This window comes from Toxotes jaculatrix, chromosome 2, assembly GCF_017976425.1.
Source record: "Toxotes jaculatrix isolate fToxJac2 chromosome 2, fToxJac2.pri, whole genome shotgun sequence".
Classification (NCBI taxonomy): Eukaryota; Metazoa; Chordata; class Actinopteri; family Toxotidae; genus Toxotes; species Toxotes jaculatrix.
Window position 1 is genome coordinate 19,457,699 of NC_054395.1, and position 17,000 is coordinate 19,474,698.

Sequence of the window (17,000 nt, forward strand, 5' to 3'; positions counted from 1 at the left end):
TCGGTGCTCGGGCCCTAATAATAATAATAATAATAATAATAATAAACATTAGAAAAACAATAGGGCCTTCGCACCACTCGGTGCTCGGGCCCTAATAATAATAAACATTAGAATTACAATAGGGCCTTCGCACCACTCGGTGCTCGGGCCCTAATAATAATAATAAACATTACAAAAACAATAGGGCCTTCGCACCACTCGGTGCTCGGGCCCTAATAATAATAATAATAAACATTACAAAAACAATAGGGCCTTCGCACCACTCGGTGCTCGGGCCCTAATAATAATAAACACTAAAAAAACAATAGGGCCTTCGCACCACTCGGTGCTCGGGCCCTAAAAAAGAAAAATTAATATAAAAAAAAACCTACAGAGCACACAAGTCAGATAAAACAACAGAACACAAAAAAAAGAAAAGTAAAACATTTACATGGAAGAGACATCATTAATCAGGGGGTAGCTTTGACAGAGTGAGGTAACGGGAACAGGAAAGGCTTTTTTCCACCTCAGTGCTCACTATCAGCAGTTAAAATGTAGTCATATAAAACTTTCACTTATGTTGTTGTCATAAGATTTGAGGTTATCTGACGACAATGCCATTCTCATTCGATTCCAGAAAAGGGGTTGGGCCCTTGGGTTTCTCGGCCAGGACAACACAGACTTTCTGCATAACCTCTTCCTCAGCTGAAGGTACTTCAGTTTGGGAAACATCTCATCCAACAGAACCAGCACAACTGCATCCACCTTATTTGGATATAATCAAAGATATATTTTTTTGTTGTTGTGAAAACATGGTAACAACTCACAGGGGGTGACATCCACAAAATGCGCATGTAAGTAAAAAGTAAATTTTACTGACCTTCTCATCCAGAAGTCGCTGCTGAACCATGAAGAAAGCCTGGCGGATCACACCATTCACTGTCTCACCGCCATTAAAACCACTGGACAGCACAAACACTGTCTTCATGCTGTTATAGACAGCATTGTGTAGATTCTCAATACACGAAAGCCCAGGAATCCAGTCCCTCTCTTCCAAACAGAGGCAAAATTTCCTGTGACCCGAGTTCTCCAGATTGACAGTTAGCTCGTTGTAGACCCAATCCCTCACGGCCTGGTTTGTGGTGTCAAACACCACAAAAGCATCATAGTGATACTCTGAATCAGTACCAGCCAGCTGGGAATAGCCTTTATATCCTGCCCAAAGCACCTGTAAGCAATACCACATATCCCAGCCATAGAGATGCTTCAGGATGGGTAGAACGGTGAATGTCACAGCCAAGAAGGAACAAACAAGGAAGGCAAAGCTTCCATATATGTCCTGGCAGGAACGCTGGTCCATAGATAGTACACTCATGCCCTGTTGTGACTCTGGGAATTCACAGTGTATATGTGTTGTGAGATAAGGAATCTGTACTGGAGTAGTACGCAAGAAGTCTGCAAACCAAGATGTATCACAGTCACATTTAAAGGGGTTAGCATGCAAGGTGAGTTTTTGAAGGGCACTACCATTTTTAAAGGGGGCAGGGAGATATTGATGGTTAATTTCTTTGATCCGATTATGGCTGAGGTACAGATATTGCAAGGATTTTGCTTTTCTGAAGAAATCCTCAGGAATAAAACTGAGGTAATTGTGACTGAGGTCCAAGAAAGACAAATTGGCTCCAAATTCTATTACTTCATGAGGCAAAAAAAATAGAGAATTTTGACTGAGGTCCAAATGATATAAATTGCTGAGTGCTGAGATGTTCTGCCATGGGAAATAGATCAGCAGATTGTCGCTAATGCTCAGGGCCCGAATGTTTCCTGGGAAGTTGCACAGTACTTCTGGTGAGATTGACATCAGATTGTTGTTGGAGATGTCCAGGTAGATGAGGCTTGTCAGGTTTTGGAAGAAATGAGTGTATTTATTGTTATCAGATTCCCACATTATGTCTAGGTGATTTCCATTGAAGTAGAGGTACTTCACAGAGCTGCTGATCAGCCTTTGATTTATTCTCATCCCAATGCCATTGTTAGCTAGACTTAGGACTTCCAAGTTGGTCAGATGTTGAAGGAACTCAAAACGATGGCCCATGCCCCTCATTTTGAAGTGAAAGTCATTGTTACTAACATCTAATACCTTCAGAGTATTTTTAAGCTCACTGAAAGCAGTTTTGTAATAAAGATCAAGCCTATTGTATGACAGATTAAGAAAAACTAAATTCTTCATGGCATCAAACTCCCCACTTGTCAATGCCTGGCTCATATAATTGAAGGAAAGGTCTAAACAAACAGCATTTTCCATGCCTATAAACACATGTTTGTTAAGAGACAGAATGTCATTTTGAGACAGGTCAAATGTTAATTTATGGTGGCAGAAATGGTTTCTAAAGTCCCATAGGGACGGAAATAGTGACGCATTATCCTCCAACATTTCCAGCAAACTTGACTGGTTGAATTCCCAGATCTCATTTCCAAAAGTGACTTCTCGATCTCTTACAATAAGGGGTTGGTCACCAAAATTATGTGTATACAAGTTCTGGTTCTGACAACTTTTCTGTGCCACAATCTCAGAGGATGGACCAGAGCAGCATGGAAGGAAATTAAGCATGTTTTGGGAGAGGTCAATAAGAATGAGAGATGGTGACTGTTTCAGAGCTGTCGGGTTAAAAGTATTAATGAAGTTCATTCTAAGTTCTAGTCTCTTTAGATTTTTAAGCTTAGACAGAACATTAAGGCTCTGACTTGAAATCCTGTGGAAAAAGTTACCACTCAGAAGAAGATATTGTAGACCAGATATATTGTCAATGTGTGGGGAGAGGATCAGTTCATCAAATGTCCACAGTGGTTCATAGTTGTAGATAAGGCTAATCCAAGTGAGGCCCCTCAGCTCTGTGAAGAAGGTACCATTTTGTATAGCAAATGCCAGGAGGTTGTCAGAGAGGTCCAATCTCTGTAAACTCTTCAAAGGCCTGAAAAGGCCCTCTGGAAATGTTTTAAGAGAGTTGCCCCTCAAGCTTAGGTAGGTGATGGAGCTGTTCCTGGCATACAGTGAGTTTGGATAGAGATGTAGAGGGAGATTTTTTGGGCAAGGAAAACAGGGCCTCGCTGCATGGTCACAACGCTGGCAGTTCCACTCCAAATTCAAACTCTTGAGCATAGTCAGGTTGGCAAATGCTCCCTCTAAGATCTCTGTAATTGTATTCTCTTTTAAATCCAGACTCTCCAGTGAGGGTGGCAGTCCTTTAGGTACAGCTGTCAAATTATTATACCCTAATGTAAGGTTTTTGAGTTTATTGAGCTCTCTGAAAACCCTCTCGCTGATGTAAAAAGACTGGTTGCAAGGGTTTGCATAAAAGCAGTTCCTGGTGAGGAAGAGCTCTTCGAGATTTGGAGTTTTTAATGGGTCGGTAATGTGGAAGATCCGATTATTTTGTAGGTCGAGAACCCTCAGGGATTCAGGTAACGAGGGTATAGAGGTGAGACTATTTCCTGACAGATACAGAAATTTAAGCTTCAGTAGGCTCTTGAAGGCATAGGGGTGGATCTCCATTTTGCATGAGATGTCCTCTAAGGCTCTAAGTTTACCTGGCTGACAATTCCCCATTATTTTCAGAGTGTGAAGATTTGGGACGCCAGTAAAAGCACCCTGGCTCACATGTTGTATCTTAGTCCGACTTAAATTGAGTGACACTACAGTGGCAGACTTGATGAAGGGGACATGCTTGAGTGATCTTCCATAGCAGTCTACTGTGGTGACATTGTCATCAGTGTCACATGGGAAGAATTTGATATTTATGGTCCTCACTAATGGAAGAAGCTGACTAAGGATGAGGATATTTTTCAAAAAAGCCTGAGGAAAAAAAAAAAACACAGAAACCAAATGCATCTCAGTGGTTTGCTGATGGCTCAGAAAATGAAATCTGAACAGGCAGTTTCATTTCACATAATATCACGTTATAAAGTAAAGTCAAACAATATCACTCTAAGCGTACTAGAGTTAAAGTGGCTTCCAACAACTGTGAATGAAATCACTTTGGTTTTTTCAAGCCTTTACAATCAGCCGTTTCTGTCTCTTTAATGTTACAATAGTGAGAGTTAATCATTTTCTAACAATCAAATGTAGTATATTGTGGTAGAATATAATCGTACTTACCATTGCAGTTAGAGCTTGTTTAAAATTCAAATCAGGAGGATGATGAGGCAATCTTTAATCTAGATGCGCGCGGGATAGATTGAAAAGGGGTCTCTAAAACTGTGCAGTGACAAGAAACGGGATGCATTTATGCAGAAGTGAAAGCGTGTGGTATTACATACGACAACTGATGCAAAACATGTGACCTGAGTCAAATTCATGAGGGACATTAGACAGACACCACCTCAAGTGATTTATAAAAGAACTAAAAGGACTTTACAAACAGTATAGTCTTTTAGATCACTTTAGAATATATAGTCCATTTTACTCAATTCTTTGATTTTCTGACAGCACAAATAGACCAAAAGAAATGGAAGAGAGAGATGTTTTTTTTTTCCAATGGTCCAATGAATGCATTTTCTTTAAAGAGGTGTAAGAAAATAATACACCACTGCTTCAAAAATCTGAATAGATGGTTATGTATCCAAAATCCATCCCACATTGGTATTATTTTCACAATCACTTTATTAAGTGTACTGAATCTTATAAACCATGGAATCAAGACAGAGAAAGTGATTTTTTTTAAACCAAACCCTATTAGTGAACAGAAAAAAAATGAGTATTAAGTTAATTACCTTTGTTAATATAACCTCAAACACTGAAAATCCCTTAATTTTCTGTGTTTATGAAAAAACTGCAAAAAGAATGAACAGTATCAATAAAAATAAAGAATCAGAACTGCATAAAAACTGCTTGTATTCAAGTACTGTGTTAGAACTATTATTTCCCCATTCACTTGTTGAAAGTAACTGTGGAAATCACCGTGGCCACAGATGGATTACAAGTAAAGGACAGTTAAACAAAGTGTGTTCAGATTGGAGAGCACATTCAACCCTTTGGCTTTGGATTGGACCTCAAACTGTTCTCAAAACAGAAGTATAACATCCCTTAGGTGCAGTAGTGGCTTGCTTTACCTGGAAGCAACAGTAGCATTAGCACACTACCACATATCTGTCTGATATTTACCATCACTGACTCAAGTGTTGAATTATCCACAGAGCGATGTTCATAAAGCCATCGGACTCAGCGTCCACCTTGGAGAGAGAGTGGTTGTTTCCAGGGTACCACAGCAACCTAAACAACACACATCAGAACATTAGTGAATGAACAATAAAAGTCCTGTCATGCAGTGAATATCTGAGATAACCAATAAAACAAGCTGCTTACCGGACTGGGACCTGCTTTGCTTTCAGTGCTCGGTAATATTCAATTCCTTGTTTGTTAGGTACACGCTTGTCATCTTCACCTAGGGTAAGAAGTACTGGTGTCTGTACCTAAATGAGAGACCAATGTTACTGCTGTGTGTAACAACACCAATGAAGTCACATGCACAGAGTCACGATGTATACTAAGAAACCCTCATACCTGTGGAGCGTATTTAATGGGGGACTTGTTCAACATCTGTTCCCAAACAGCAGGGTCAGGTAAACAGTCTGGGCTGTAGTTGTAGCCAGCCTCAACCATGCACCTACAAAATCCATAGTTAAACACTGACAGGAAGAAATTTTAAAAAATAAAATAAAAAAAATCACTGAATGGCTTTGAGGTCTTTTGTTCCTGCAGTGTTTGTGTGCATTATTGAACACTTCCTTCCCTGGCAGTGAGGCAGACACATGCCCTTTATCCCACTCACTCACAGCTGTCAGAGGGGAATGTCAGAGATGCTGTGTCAGAGATGCCAATGATAAAAAACCACAAATGTGTAGTCGTCCACAACTGACACCGTCGCAGAAAAAGTTACCCAAAAAAAATAAATAAATAAATAAAATACAGGCAAGAGTGTGGGAACGTAAATGCCAAGACATACCAGTCTGGGATGTCTGTGCTGCCAATCATCGATGCCAAGTTGATGACAGGGTTGCGAGCCACACAGGCCTTGTAGAATCCTGGGTACTGGCCAATCAGATGACAGGCCAGGAAACCACCATGAGAGCCCCCAGAAACTGCCACCTTCTGCATGTCAAACTCGCCACCTTTCAGAACACTTTCAACAGCAAACTGGTGGGAAGAAACACATGGAAAAACTGTAAGACTACATTTGAAGGACATATGGAGAACAGCAAATCAGAATCTGGAGGAGTTATGTATACTTCTGAGAGATGATTCGACAGAAACTACGACAACTAGCATAAATGAATTATAGAAACCGACTGACTCTATAGCATAATCTTCACTAGTAGGAGCAGAAGACACTCAAATTCATGACTTCAAAAACTATAGATCTATTGTTTTAAACCGCAATTGTGGTTCTTTTTTGTCCTTACTTGAACATCTTTGACATCCTGGTTGCCAACATTGCCAGGCAGTGAGAGGATACTGTCCTGACCGTATCCAAGTGAGCCACGATAGTTCACTGAAAAAAAAATTAAGCAACCAAACCCAAAAACACATTACTATCTATGTATGATGGCTATGGCTATGGCTATGGCTAGATATTGCGATGTATTTTTGTACGGACACATGAAACTGAACATACTGCAAGCCCTTGAACAGCAAGTACGGCCTTGCAATTTTTGAAAACTAGGCTAAAAGTTTCAAGTTGACACACAGTTATCAGCGGTCCACCAGCTAGAATAGTTCTGCAATGAAAGTAATTTCTCTTTAGATAAATGTACCAGGCAACACCAAACTATAATTTGCAGCATGTACCTAATGCACATGAGAGCTCTTGCAATGATAGGAAAAAAATGTAGTGAAAAAGTGTCTTGATGAGGCTTCAAATGTGTATATTAAATACCTTCTCTAGCCAAACCAACCCTAGCAAAGTAACCAAATCATACGTGAAACTATAATCCACCTGTAGAAGACAGATTGTGAGCCTTTCTCATCCTCTTTTACATACAGAGTATATATTCTATTTTCTTATGATGGATGCTTGTCCTCTGAGCAGGTATCACACATGAACTTACCCAGCAATATAGCAAAGCCCATCCTGCACAGCACAGAGGAGGACAGAAGCCACTCAGCTACAATCACTGAGTGGGGACCCCCTAACAAAACAAAACAAAACAAAACAAAACAAAACAAAACAAAAAAAACAGGTTATGTTTATGTATCATACAGACTGACAGTTTGCATCAAATGTTACATATCTTTGTTAACTTAGTCCTGCAGATGCATAAATGTCAGACACTAATTTGCACATAAATTAAAATATATGAAAAATATTACTGTACTGTGAGCTGTGTTACAAAAGACCTTGCTTGGTTTTGAGAATATCATTAAACACTCTGCCATTGAAGGCACTATTGTCATAGTAACCACTGTTTCCAATGCCAATCTTATCTGTAGCAGTAGCTCTTTACATGTTGTTTGCACTAGAAAGAAGAAATGACAACAGAACAATCATGAGAGTGACCAACCATGAGGAGTGACAATTAGAGGCAGCTTCACTCCATCCTTCACCTCCTTTGGTTTGATCAACAAAGCTTCAAAATCAAGGCCAGCTAGAACATAGAAAAATGAATTAGTACTATTAAGATAACATGCACTGTTCTACTTGCGTCCCATAAGCACAAAAATCTTCCAACCCTTCGTAAAACTAAGCAGTCACCTCAGAAACCTTCTCCTGTAAACATTACTTATATTGGCATATCATTTATTACTATTTTATAGAAAAATGTACTTTTAGCAAATCAAACAAACAAATCTGTTGATAAATATGTTAAACGCCATGATTATTAAATTTTGCCTATGTCCATTCTTTAAAAGGCAGTCAACTGTTAACTTTATGTATAGCCCCAAATATTATATATACTTCCTGCCCAGTTTATTAGGTAAACCTGTGAAAGCTAATGTAATCCAATTTGATAACTTTGCCATAGGTCTTACTTTTGAGATATCATAGTTACAACTTTTGTGGATTCTGTCAGAAAGGTGTTGAACTATGTATATGCACTTTACTGTTGCTGTGCACTTTATCCTTAATCCTTTAATGCTGCCACTGCCTGCTGTTTACTATATATTCACTGCAATACACCTCTCAGGGAATGCTACAATTTTTAGATTATTATTGCTTGTTTACTATTGTTATGGCTATTGTTAGTTATTATCTTTATTAGTATTACCTACTGCTGCTGAACCAAGCCAGAGTTCAGTATTTTGACTCGGTGTGTTACAGGTGGAAATTACAATAAACTTATAAATTATAAATATCTTAAATCTTGAATCTAGATAGTAGTGGCAATGTCTACAGTGCCTGTAGAGGTGTTTCTTACATATTCTACACTCTTTATATATGTGAAACAAAATGGAGAGTGGACAAAACTAACTGCATCCCTTCAAGAAAAGAAAATACGTATTTTTATGTCCTTCTGCAAGGACTCCTGTCTACTTTAAAAAGGAAGAATGTGTGTTCTTACGGTACTGAGTGTTGTCCTGCTCTGGGGGAGGGCTGAAATTCAAGATCTGCCAAGAGATATCTGGCAGCACCTGAGAGTCTTCCAAAGTAACCCACACCACTTCTTCCTGAGAATCCCTGGCTGGAAGGAAACCAACCCTCTGGACATAGAAATTACATTGCAATAAGCAAACAGAGTAGATTGTCCATCTTGTGAAGTTTAATTTTTTTGTGTAAAAGAGTACAAATATTCCATTAATGTAACAGCATGCTTAATATGTACTATAACTCATAATATGAATACTTAAACAAAGACAATTCCTAATGAAAACACTGATCCTACCAGACTTGGAGGACAGTTTGGAGAGGAGTAGCTGACCACCATCAGATCTCTCTCTATGTTCAGCAGACACCAGCTACCACCGTCAGACTCTGTATACAAACAAGGAGGATCATTAGACATGGGCTGACATTAACCTGTTCAAGCTCTCCCAGGACACTGCTATGGTAAACTACATTGACTAAACCCAAGCGTCAGATAAATGTGTCTAGTAACTCACTTGAAGTCAAAGAGGTGATGCTCCCTGTGCTTATATCCACCATCAACAGATCCTACAAGAGAGATCATAACAACTTTTTTCAGGTAAAGAAAAAAACACATGAAAACAACATTTTCAGTCAAAACACTTTGTAAGCATAAAAAATCCAGAAAAAAACAGCAACCTTTATTGTCTAATTGTTGTCAACTAACAAGCTATTGTCCAGGAGTTGACTGTACCTTGCGGCTGCGCTGAGGACAAGCTATGATAATGCGCTGACTATCAGCAGACCAGCATTGAGGGGACAACTGAGAGCTGTAGATACCAGTAAAGCCATCTGTAAAGCCACAGCAATCCAGACAAACATGATAAGGTTTATATACAGTGAAAAAAGGACCATCCATGTGATTGCCAAGTATTCCTTACCTTCTCCAGGTCGCTGTACCACATCCACCACCACTGAGGTCTTCTTAGTGTACCAGTCATACTAGAAATAAAATATGCAAGCACAGAGAAAAGCATATGTGAGTACCCAAATGTATTTCTGCTTCAACAAAAATGTCACAGAATACAAAAGTACAAGAGGGTGAATTGTGTGAAGAAACATCCATTCTAACCAATTATGTGGAATCGAAAACAAATCATTTTGTAAAGAAGGGAAAGTAGTTGGGTCTTATGTGGAAAAAAGGCTCCATTCTGTCTTACCATACAGAGCCTGCTGCACTGCATGTGAGGCCCATAGACAGAACATTCCAAGTAGACAATTCGACACTGGTCTGGACTCAGCCTGGGGGAACACACTGCACTGGTGCCTGATGACAGCTGCTCTGAGGGACACAAACAAATACACGTGAACATCTGCAATCTTGAGGAATTTTACACTAAACTAGTTGCCTGGTGTGAAACACATAAATCTGTATGAAATTCAGATTTGAGTCACATTGCTCATCATGCCTTAGCTTACCTGGATCATGCTTATTAAATATGTATAATAGACTTAGATGGTCCAAATGAACGAGTATTCACTTACCACAATTCCCACCAGTAAGATCCACATAGAATAAAGACGACCTGACAGAGAAGAGGGAGCCTGTGAGCCTTGCTGAGGAAAGTTCTAACAGTCCAGCTTTAATTCCGACTCTGATCAGTGTGTAAACAGTAATTACCTCCTGTTGGGGCAGTACTTGAGGCCAAGTCTGAAAGGCTCATGCCACCAGCCTACAAACACCACACCTGTGTCACCTGGGGCCCAAAATGCCTGCAGAGACAGAGACAGAGTGGCAGCCCAACCAAGAGAGAGCAAAAACAAAACAGTATGAGAACACTAGAAATGGAAAAATATTAAAACAAAACCACTCATCATTGCAAATCATTGTACTAACCTGTCCAGGTGAGATATTTTCAGGCACTCCTTCCAGCACAGAGACGTTGTCACCCTCGATGTCCAAAACACAAAGCACTGGACAGCTCTTACTAACCAGTGCCTCTCCCCAGTCCTCGTAGAAAGCAAACTGCTCCCCCTGCAGGATTTTTTTTTTAAATAGCACAACAACTTAAGCTAGAGGAACGTAACCTAAGAATGCTGAATTAATCTTTGAATAGATCAAATGTTTTGTTTTCCGAATAGTATTAATTTACTTTTACAGTCTCCTTTTTGTCCACTCTCATAGTCTCTTCCTCATCCCCAATAGAAGACAACTCTGGTGACACAGTCTATAAGCAGAAAAAGAGACACAGAACAACAACAATTTATTAACTTTTACCTTTTCATTATACAAATTCTAACAGTACAATGAGTTACAGTAAAAGGTGAGTCAACACTAAATCACATACAGGGCAGAAAACACTCTTGTCATGGCCACATTCCAATGAGTGTTGTCAAGGTGCTGTGCTTTTGAAATGTAATGGAAAATACCTCGGATGCATTCAAAATGAAACCATTTGCAAAATGTGCCAGTTAGCAGTGTTGTTACGGTTGAGCAATAAGGTGCCTTTCAATGCCATGCAACAACCTTTGATATATAGTTGATCCGGTTTGGTAACTGTGTATGGAGTGGAAGTAATTTTGCATCATACAGAAACAACAGTATTTAAAGCTTTCTTTTCTATTTCCAATTGAATCCTCAATCCAAATTCATTACAGAAAACCACAGAATAGCTTGTACCAAAACTCTACTAAAACTACTTTTAAAAAAGTCTCCTATGCTTTGGGCAGTACTAAACACAAAATTTGCATTGAAATCATGCAATATCAACATGCCTGAAAGTCTCAACCTATAGAGAATACTGCAGCGGTGCCCCATGTGATTCAGTGTTGATTTAAGTTCATAGCCAGTTCTGCTGACAGACCTGGAAGAAGGATTCTGCCTTGGGTCTCTTTCTTTCCGCCACATACAAGAGGTGAGTCTCAGAGTGGGACCAAACCAAGCAGCCAAACTGCTCTAAGAATGCAAAATAGTGTGATTAACACCTGTTCTAGAACAGGTAAAAGACATTTATAAGAAACGGGTTAACATAAAATGAGGATTTTAAGTGCAGATAACTCACCATCTTCATAGACTTTTCCATGCTTCTTTAAGGCTGTTAGATCGATGCTCTTCATCTTGATGTTTTTACTCCAGATCTATGGGGTCGTAAAGAAATCAGGGGAAGATAGAGCTCAAAGATCTCAGGTTCACAATGCAAAATGCAGAAGAGCAAATATACTGACGAGCACCATAGTGGAGGCAATAAATAAGTACAGTGGAACAAAGACATTTTTCATAATGGGTGAGCCTTTCTGAGCTATAAAGACACTCACACACCTCCAGAAACTGTTTGTCCTCCCCTTTGACTGCGCACTCTCTGACAACAGCCTTCATTTCACCCGAAGGGGAATCCTTACTTAGCACCCTGACAGGAGAAACACATTGGTGAGACACTGTTGAGTTTGCTCAGGACTGGGTCTAGGAGAATGTCTCTTACTCCACTCCAGACAAAATGACAAAATGCTACATACTCTCCTTTGATCTCAGTGCAGTTTCCTGAAGCTCCAGAGTAGACCACCGACTTATCATCGTGGAATACAATGTACTGCCGGCAAAACTTGACATTCTCATTCCTCTCCAGATCACGCTGGCTCCATTCTGCAGAGGAAAGGAAACATAAAATGAGGCAACATAAAATGTTATCATTTTCAATGAACAACCTAATACCTGAGCATCTTAGTATGGCACAGACACACACCTGTGTAGATGTTGCTGTATTTGCCTCCATACTGAGAGGTGATGACAGGTCCCACATCTGCTCTGCTCAAAGAAGGGAAGAGGCTGAGTTCTCTGTAGAGCCTGGCAATTTCCTCAGGGTTGGTAACCACCTGACAACACGCAGCAGAGTAACTCACACTACGTCTCAGTGACACAAACTGTCTCACCACGAACAATGCCTTCTTCATGTCCTAGCTAGGAAGCTAGCCGGTCATTCATAAGTTCAAATTGTTTACACAGTTTACCACCAAAACCAGAGGTCAGTTGATCTAATTCGCAATGCAATACAATCAGGCGAATGCTGGGCGGCTAACAAAGCAACCGAGTGAACAAGCTAGTTTGTTTGTTTCTAATAGTGGCGGATTTAATTTGACCAGGAACTTCCTGTAGCAGCTGACACCAAACAACCGGACCGGAGTCCGTCTGCTAGCTTGACTTGAAAGCTAATGTTACCTCAGTTATTCAGCTAACAGTGTTATTCAAAAAACAGTGACAGCGTCATTAACGCAAGCTAAACATTTGTGCCTTCATAGCTAAGGTTTATGTTGGCAGAGTATGTTATCTGTTCAAGTAGCCAGTTAAGTTTAATCTAACCTGTGACTCCATGGTAGAGACGGTGTGTGTCGCTGGTCCGCAAATGCAAACCCGTTGAAAACACAATGAAGTAGGTGTTTTAGTACAAAGCTAGCCAAAAACTAAACGCAATACCTCTTACAACTTCCTCTTGCATCTTAGAAAATAAAATCCACCTCTCTTCAACAGTTCCCGGATGTATCAAAAAAGAAAATTCTGGAAAATATAAATGACCAATATGAACGAATAAATCGAATACAACAGTCTACAACATGTGCAAGACAAATTGGAATGTTTTCCGCCACAACAAACAACCTATTAAGGCAGTAAGACATGCCTGTGCTTTTATTTTGTAGGCAAATCACCTCTGCAACACCCAAAGGGAAGAAGTAGACAAATAAAATAACTGAGCTTTTAACGCCCTCTTGTGTTGCGAATAATAGTGTGTAGACTATTTTCTTTTGTGCCAGTGCATACCTATTAATTTCAGAAAGTGGCATTTATTGTCGGAGCACAGTTATAAATGTATTTTGGCAGGGCATATTTCTAAATAACTTTGTGTTAGTCGGGTTCTCCGCACTGGTTCTGCCAGTCAGCTGAGGTAGGTGGGGTCACAAAGAGCCAAGATGGCTGACTTTGAGGAGCCGCTGTCAGATGAAGAGAAGGTTGGGAGATTATTTTATTCTTTATTCAGTGTCAGTTTCTCCTATTTGTAGAGAGCTACTCATGTGTTATGTTCACACGAGTGAACGGTTATTTATTGGAGAAAGAATGGCAGTTTTTGGTCAAGCATCCAAATGATAAACTTGTGTTTTTAGACTACGATTAGCTAACTAGCCAATGTTGGTTAAAGCTTACAGTTGGCTAGCGTCTGAATAGAACACCGATAGAGGGGTTCAACCACTGGACACTTGTACTGAAAACTTTTCAGTGGTTATAACTAAATTAATAGACATAGATTGCCGATGCACCTCCAAAAGTCGCGCTGCAATGTCTACAGTAGTTTGCAATAATTACAGTGTGGGCTACGTATTCCTCTCATATAAGGTTAGCTAACGTTAGCGGCTAACGTTACTTTGCTTTGGATTTCTGGGTCAAACAGATTCAGTTGCAGCTCAAATACTTGTTAGCCTCGCATGGCTTGAGATCAGGATATGTGTGCCTACAGTTTAGATGGATCCTGATTGCGACACTCTCCGTAATACCAGTGGCAGCTGGAGGCAAGGCTCAAATTATTATGAATGACAGACTTTGCGTGGGCTAGGAAAGGTGAATACAATTTCATGTTCCGTGTGCCCTACACGACAACTATCTGAGCAGAAACAGAGCGATTTCAAAGCCAGAAACAAGACTGGCAACATTGTCCTGATAACATCAAAAGACATTTAAGATTAAAGGTCTGTTGATTGTGAGCGGGACAATTGAGGGCAGGGTGATGACTTGACATGACAGAGATATGACACTTAGCCTAGACAAGTCGTTTCAGATTCATTGTGAGTCCATTCTGCAGTGGAGTGGTGCAGTTCTTACAGTGTCTTGAAGTTTATTCCTTGGGAAGCATTCCCCTCTAAATGACAAAGTCTGGAATTAAAATTTATCAACTATAATCTCTGAAGTGCATGATTATTTAGTAAATTGTGTTATCGGCTAGTTGGGTAAAAAATTACATTTTCTTGTTTGAGCGTGATTATAGATTCGTTTTGCTTAATAAAACAAATCTAAAACCCATAATCAAGTCATATTAATTATTGGTTTTAGTCTGTAGTGTCTGTTTTTCTGCTGATTGAGTGACAGCTCGTATTATCATGATTGCTGAATTAACTGATTGCTTTCAATTTGCTTCAATAGGTCCGCATAGCGGCCAACTTCGTGACTCATGCCCCCCCGGGAGAGTTCAATGAGGTCTTCAATGGTAAGGACTAGCTGTGGCAAGGTGTTTGTGATAGTGAATTTATATTAGGTGTAAGCTACGTTACTTTGCCTTTGTTACTAATGCAGAGCCCATTGTTTTGTCTCTTAAGAGCACTACGCAAATAGTGGTTTCTTTTTGTCTTGCTAGATGTGCGGCTTCTTCTGAATAATGACAACCTCCTCAGGGAGGGGGCTTCACAGTAAGTAACATTCAATTACAGGTGACATCAAAAACTCAATTACTCATTCATTATTTGTTAGGCATTTTTGAAAGCATCTTGATTTCATATTATGAATGTCTGAGTACCTTTCTGCCCATTCTGTTTGTCTAGCTCCTTTGCCCAGTACAACATGGATCAGTTTACGCCTGCCAAACTAGAGGGCTACGATGAGCCGGTATGTTTCATCATTAAGTCTTTCCTAAGCAAGTGTATGAGCCAGACTTTATCAGTCTGTTGTTCTCCCTTCTTTATAGGTCCTGATTACAGAGCATGGTGACTTGGGACAGGGACGTTTCCTGGACCCACGCAACCGTTTGTCATTCCGCTTCGATCACCTAAGAAAAGAGGTGAGCGACGTTCAGCCATATGAAGGAGATATGGCCCTGAGAAGCTGGAGAGATGCCTGTGATACTGCCCTTAGTGCCTATGTCAAAGAGCACTACCCTACTGGAGTCTGCACAGTAAGCCACTCAAAAAATGTGACAAAATGTGTAATTTAAGCAATGCAGACTACATTTTACCCATACCATGTGTGTGTTTGCAGGTATATGGGAAAACGGTTGATGGTCAGCAAACTATCATAGCCTGCATTGAGGGACATCAGTTTCAACCTAAAAACTTCTGGTATAGCGACCTCCCTGCAAACAGCTGTTTGTAAACATATCAGGAACAATTGGTCTCCCGGTTTTCTAAACTTTCTTGATGCTGCTGTCTGATAGTAATGGAAGTTTTCTCTTCATTTCTTTAACACAGGAATGGTCGCTGTAGGTCAGAGTGGAAGCTTACCATTGGTCAGTCCACTGCTCAGGTGGTGGGAGTGTTGAAAATCCAGGTAAATTCAACTCAGTGTGCACATCTGCAGAAATAATAGCAAGCCAAGGAGATATGTTTATATACAAGAAAAAAAACATCAGCTTACAAATTAAGTTCTTCTCTGTCTCCAGGTGCACTATTATGAAGATGGGAATGTGCAGCTGGTTAGTCATAAGGAGGTAGAAGAATCAATACCTGTGACTGTAAGTAAAGATTTGAGAGATAACCACAAACACACTTGAGCAGTCTTTCAGCATAGCTTAAACCCTACTTTTCTTACATAGTGGACTGGCTGTGTCAGCATCGGGTATATTCAAAGGAGGTCATGCATGTATGGATAAAGGGTGATGACTATATTTGTGTTTTTGAAACAGAATGAAAGCCAGACAGCCAAGGAATTTGTTGACATTATTGAGAATGCTGAAAATGACTACCAGGTAAGCTACCTTTTGTTGACTGCACATTTTATATGCTAATGTTTAAGCTAACAGGTGTTTTTTTTTTTTTTAACATATAGAAAGAAACATTTTGAAATAAGTAAATGTACATATACTGTACTTAATACCTGTTCTCCTCCACTTTTTGCCCTCAGACTGCAATCAGTGAGAACTACCAGACCATGTCTGACACCACTTTTAAGGCCCTCCGTCGTCAGCTGCCTGTCACACGCACAAAGATCGACTGGAATAAGATCCTAAGTTACAAAATTGGCAAGGAGATGCAGAATGCCTAGTGGAAGGTCAGGGACTGACCAGGGAGACCCAAGCTCCTCTTGTCCTACAACCCACCTATACATGCGCAAGGACTAACCAAAGCAAAACTATGTCAGTATGGGGCAAGAAATTTAACAAAAAAAAAAAAAAAAAAAAAAAAAAGTGTAACTGAAGATTTGCAGACTGTTAGGCACAGATATCTGTCTGCTATAAGGAAGTTGCAGAAGTTATGGAGATAATCATGGTTTGGAGAAACTGGTTCCTTCTGGTAGCGTTGTGAATGAGTTGTGTTGGGTCAGTGTGCAGGGCTGTGCTCAGGACTGCTACAGTAAAGGAGTAAATCTTCTTTCAGCTGTTTAAGGAATTGCACACCTCTCCCTAGATTCAGGTGTCAGAGGTTCCATTTTTTCTTTGTCAAACTGATGCAGAGCTGTGATTATGTCACAGTGGAGATCTCAGCACACAGGTACAA

The 17,000-nt window shown here is 40.0% G+C and overlaps 3 protein-coding genes across 4 annotated transcripts; 1 reads left to right on the top strand and 2 right to left on the bottom strand.

The window, feature by feature from the left end:
* Positions 1-344: 344 nt before the first annotated feature.
* Positions 345-5,219, bottom strand: tlr9 (toll-like receptor 9). The gene is made up of 4 exons (XM_041051338.1): positions 5,141-5,219; positions 4,136-4,194; positions 860-3,832; positions 345-744 (listed from the first exon to the last, which is right to left on the bottom strand). Exons 2-4 carry the CDS (start codon positions 4,136-4,138, stop codon positions 538-540), a joined length of 3,183 nt encoding a protein of 1,060 aa, XP_040907272.1. The 5' UTR covers positions 4,139-4,194; positions 5,141-5,219; the 3' UTR covers positions 345-537.
* apeh (acylaminoacyl-peptide hydrolase) lies at positions 4,437-12,967 on the bottom strand. Of its 2 annotated transcripts, XM_041051361.1 has the most exons (23): positions 12,892-12,967; positions 12,278-12,407; positions 12,051-12,177; positions 11,857-11,944; positions 11,600-11,675; positions 11,402-11,493; positions 10,691-10,765; positions 10,435-10,572; positions 10,219-10,310; positions 10,083-10,123; positions 9,758-9,879; positions 9,479-9,539; positions 9,292-9,389; positions 9,074-9,125; positions 8,857-8,945; positions 8,536-8,674; positions 7,537-7,620; positions 7,084-7,164; positions 6,439-6,527; positions 5,982-6,172; positions 5,540-5,642; positions 5,342-5,448; positions 4,437-5,248 (listed from the first exon to the last, which is right to left on the bottom strand). In XM_041051361.1, the coding sequence occupies exons 1-23, from the start codon at positions 12,901-12,903 to the stop codon at positions 5,143-5,145; spliced, it is 2,193 nt and encodes a 730-aa protein (XP_040907295.1). In that variant the 5' UTR covers positions 12,904-12,967; the 3' UTR covers positions 4,437-5,142. The 2 variants fall into 2 exon arrangements, with proteins under 2 accessions (XP_040907295.1, XP_040907285.1); XM_041051351.1 differs by lacking the exon at positions 12,892-12,967 and having other exon boundaries at positions 12,278-12,565.
* Positions 12,968-13,408: 441 nt separating this feature from the next.
* Positions 13,409-16,663, top strand: capza1b (capping actin protein of muscle Z-line subunit alpha 1b). The gene is made up of 10 exons (XM_041051100.1): positions 13,409-13,535; positions 14,719-14,782; positions 14,930-14,981; positions 15,114-15,177; positions 15,257-15,463; positions 15,547-15,626; positions 15,756-15,834; positions 15,947-16,018; positions 16,190-16,252; positions 16,408-16,663. The coding sequence occupies exons 1-10, from the start codon at positions 13,497-13,499 to the stop codon at positions 16,546-16,548; spliced, it is 861 nt and encodes a 286-aa protein (XP_040907034.1). The 5' UTR covers positions 13,409-13,496; the 3' UTR covers positions 16,549-16,663.
* The last annotated feature ends 337 nt before the right edge of the window (positions 16,664-17,000 follow it).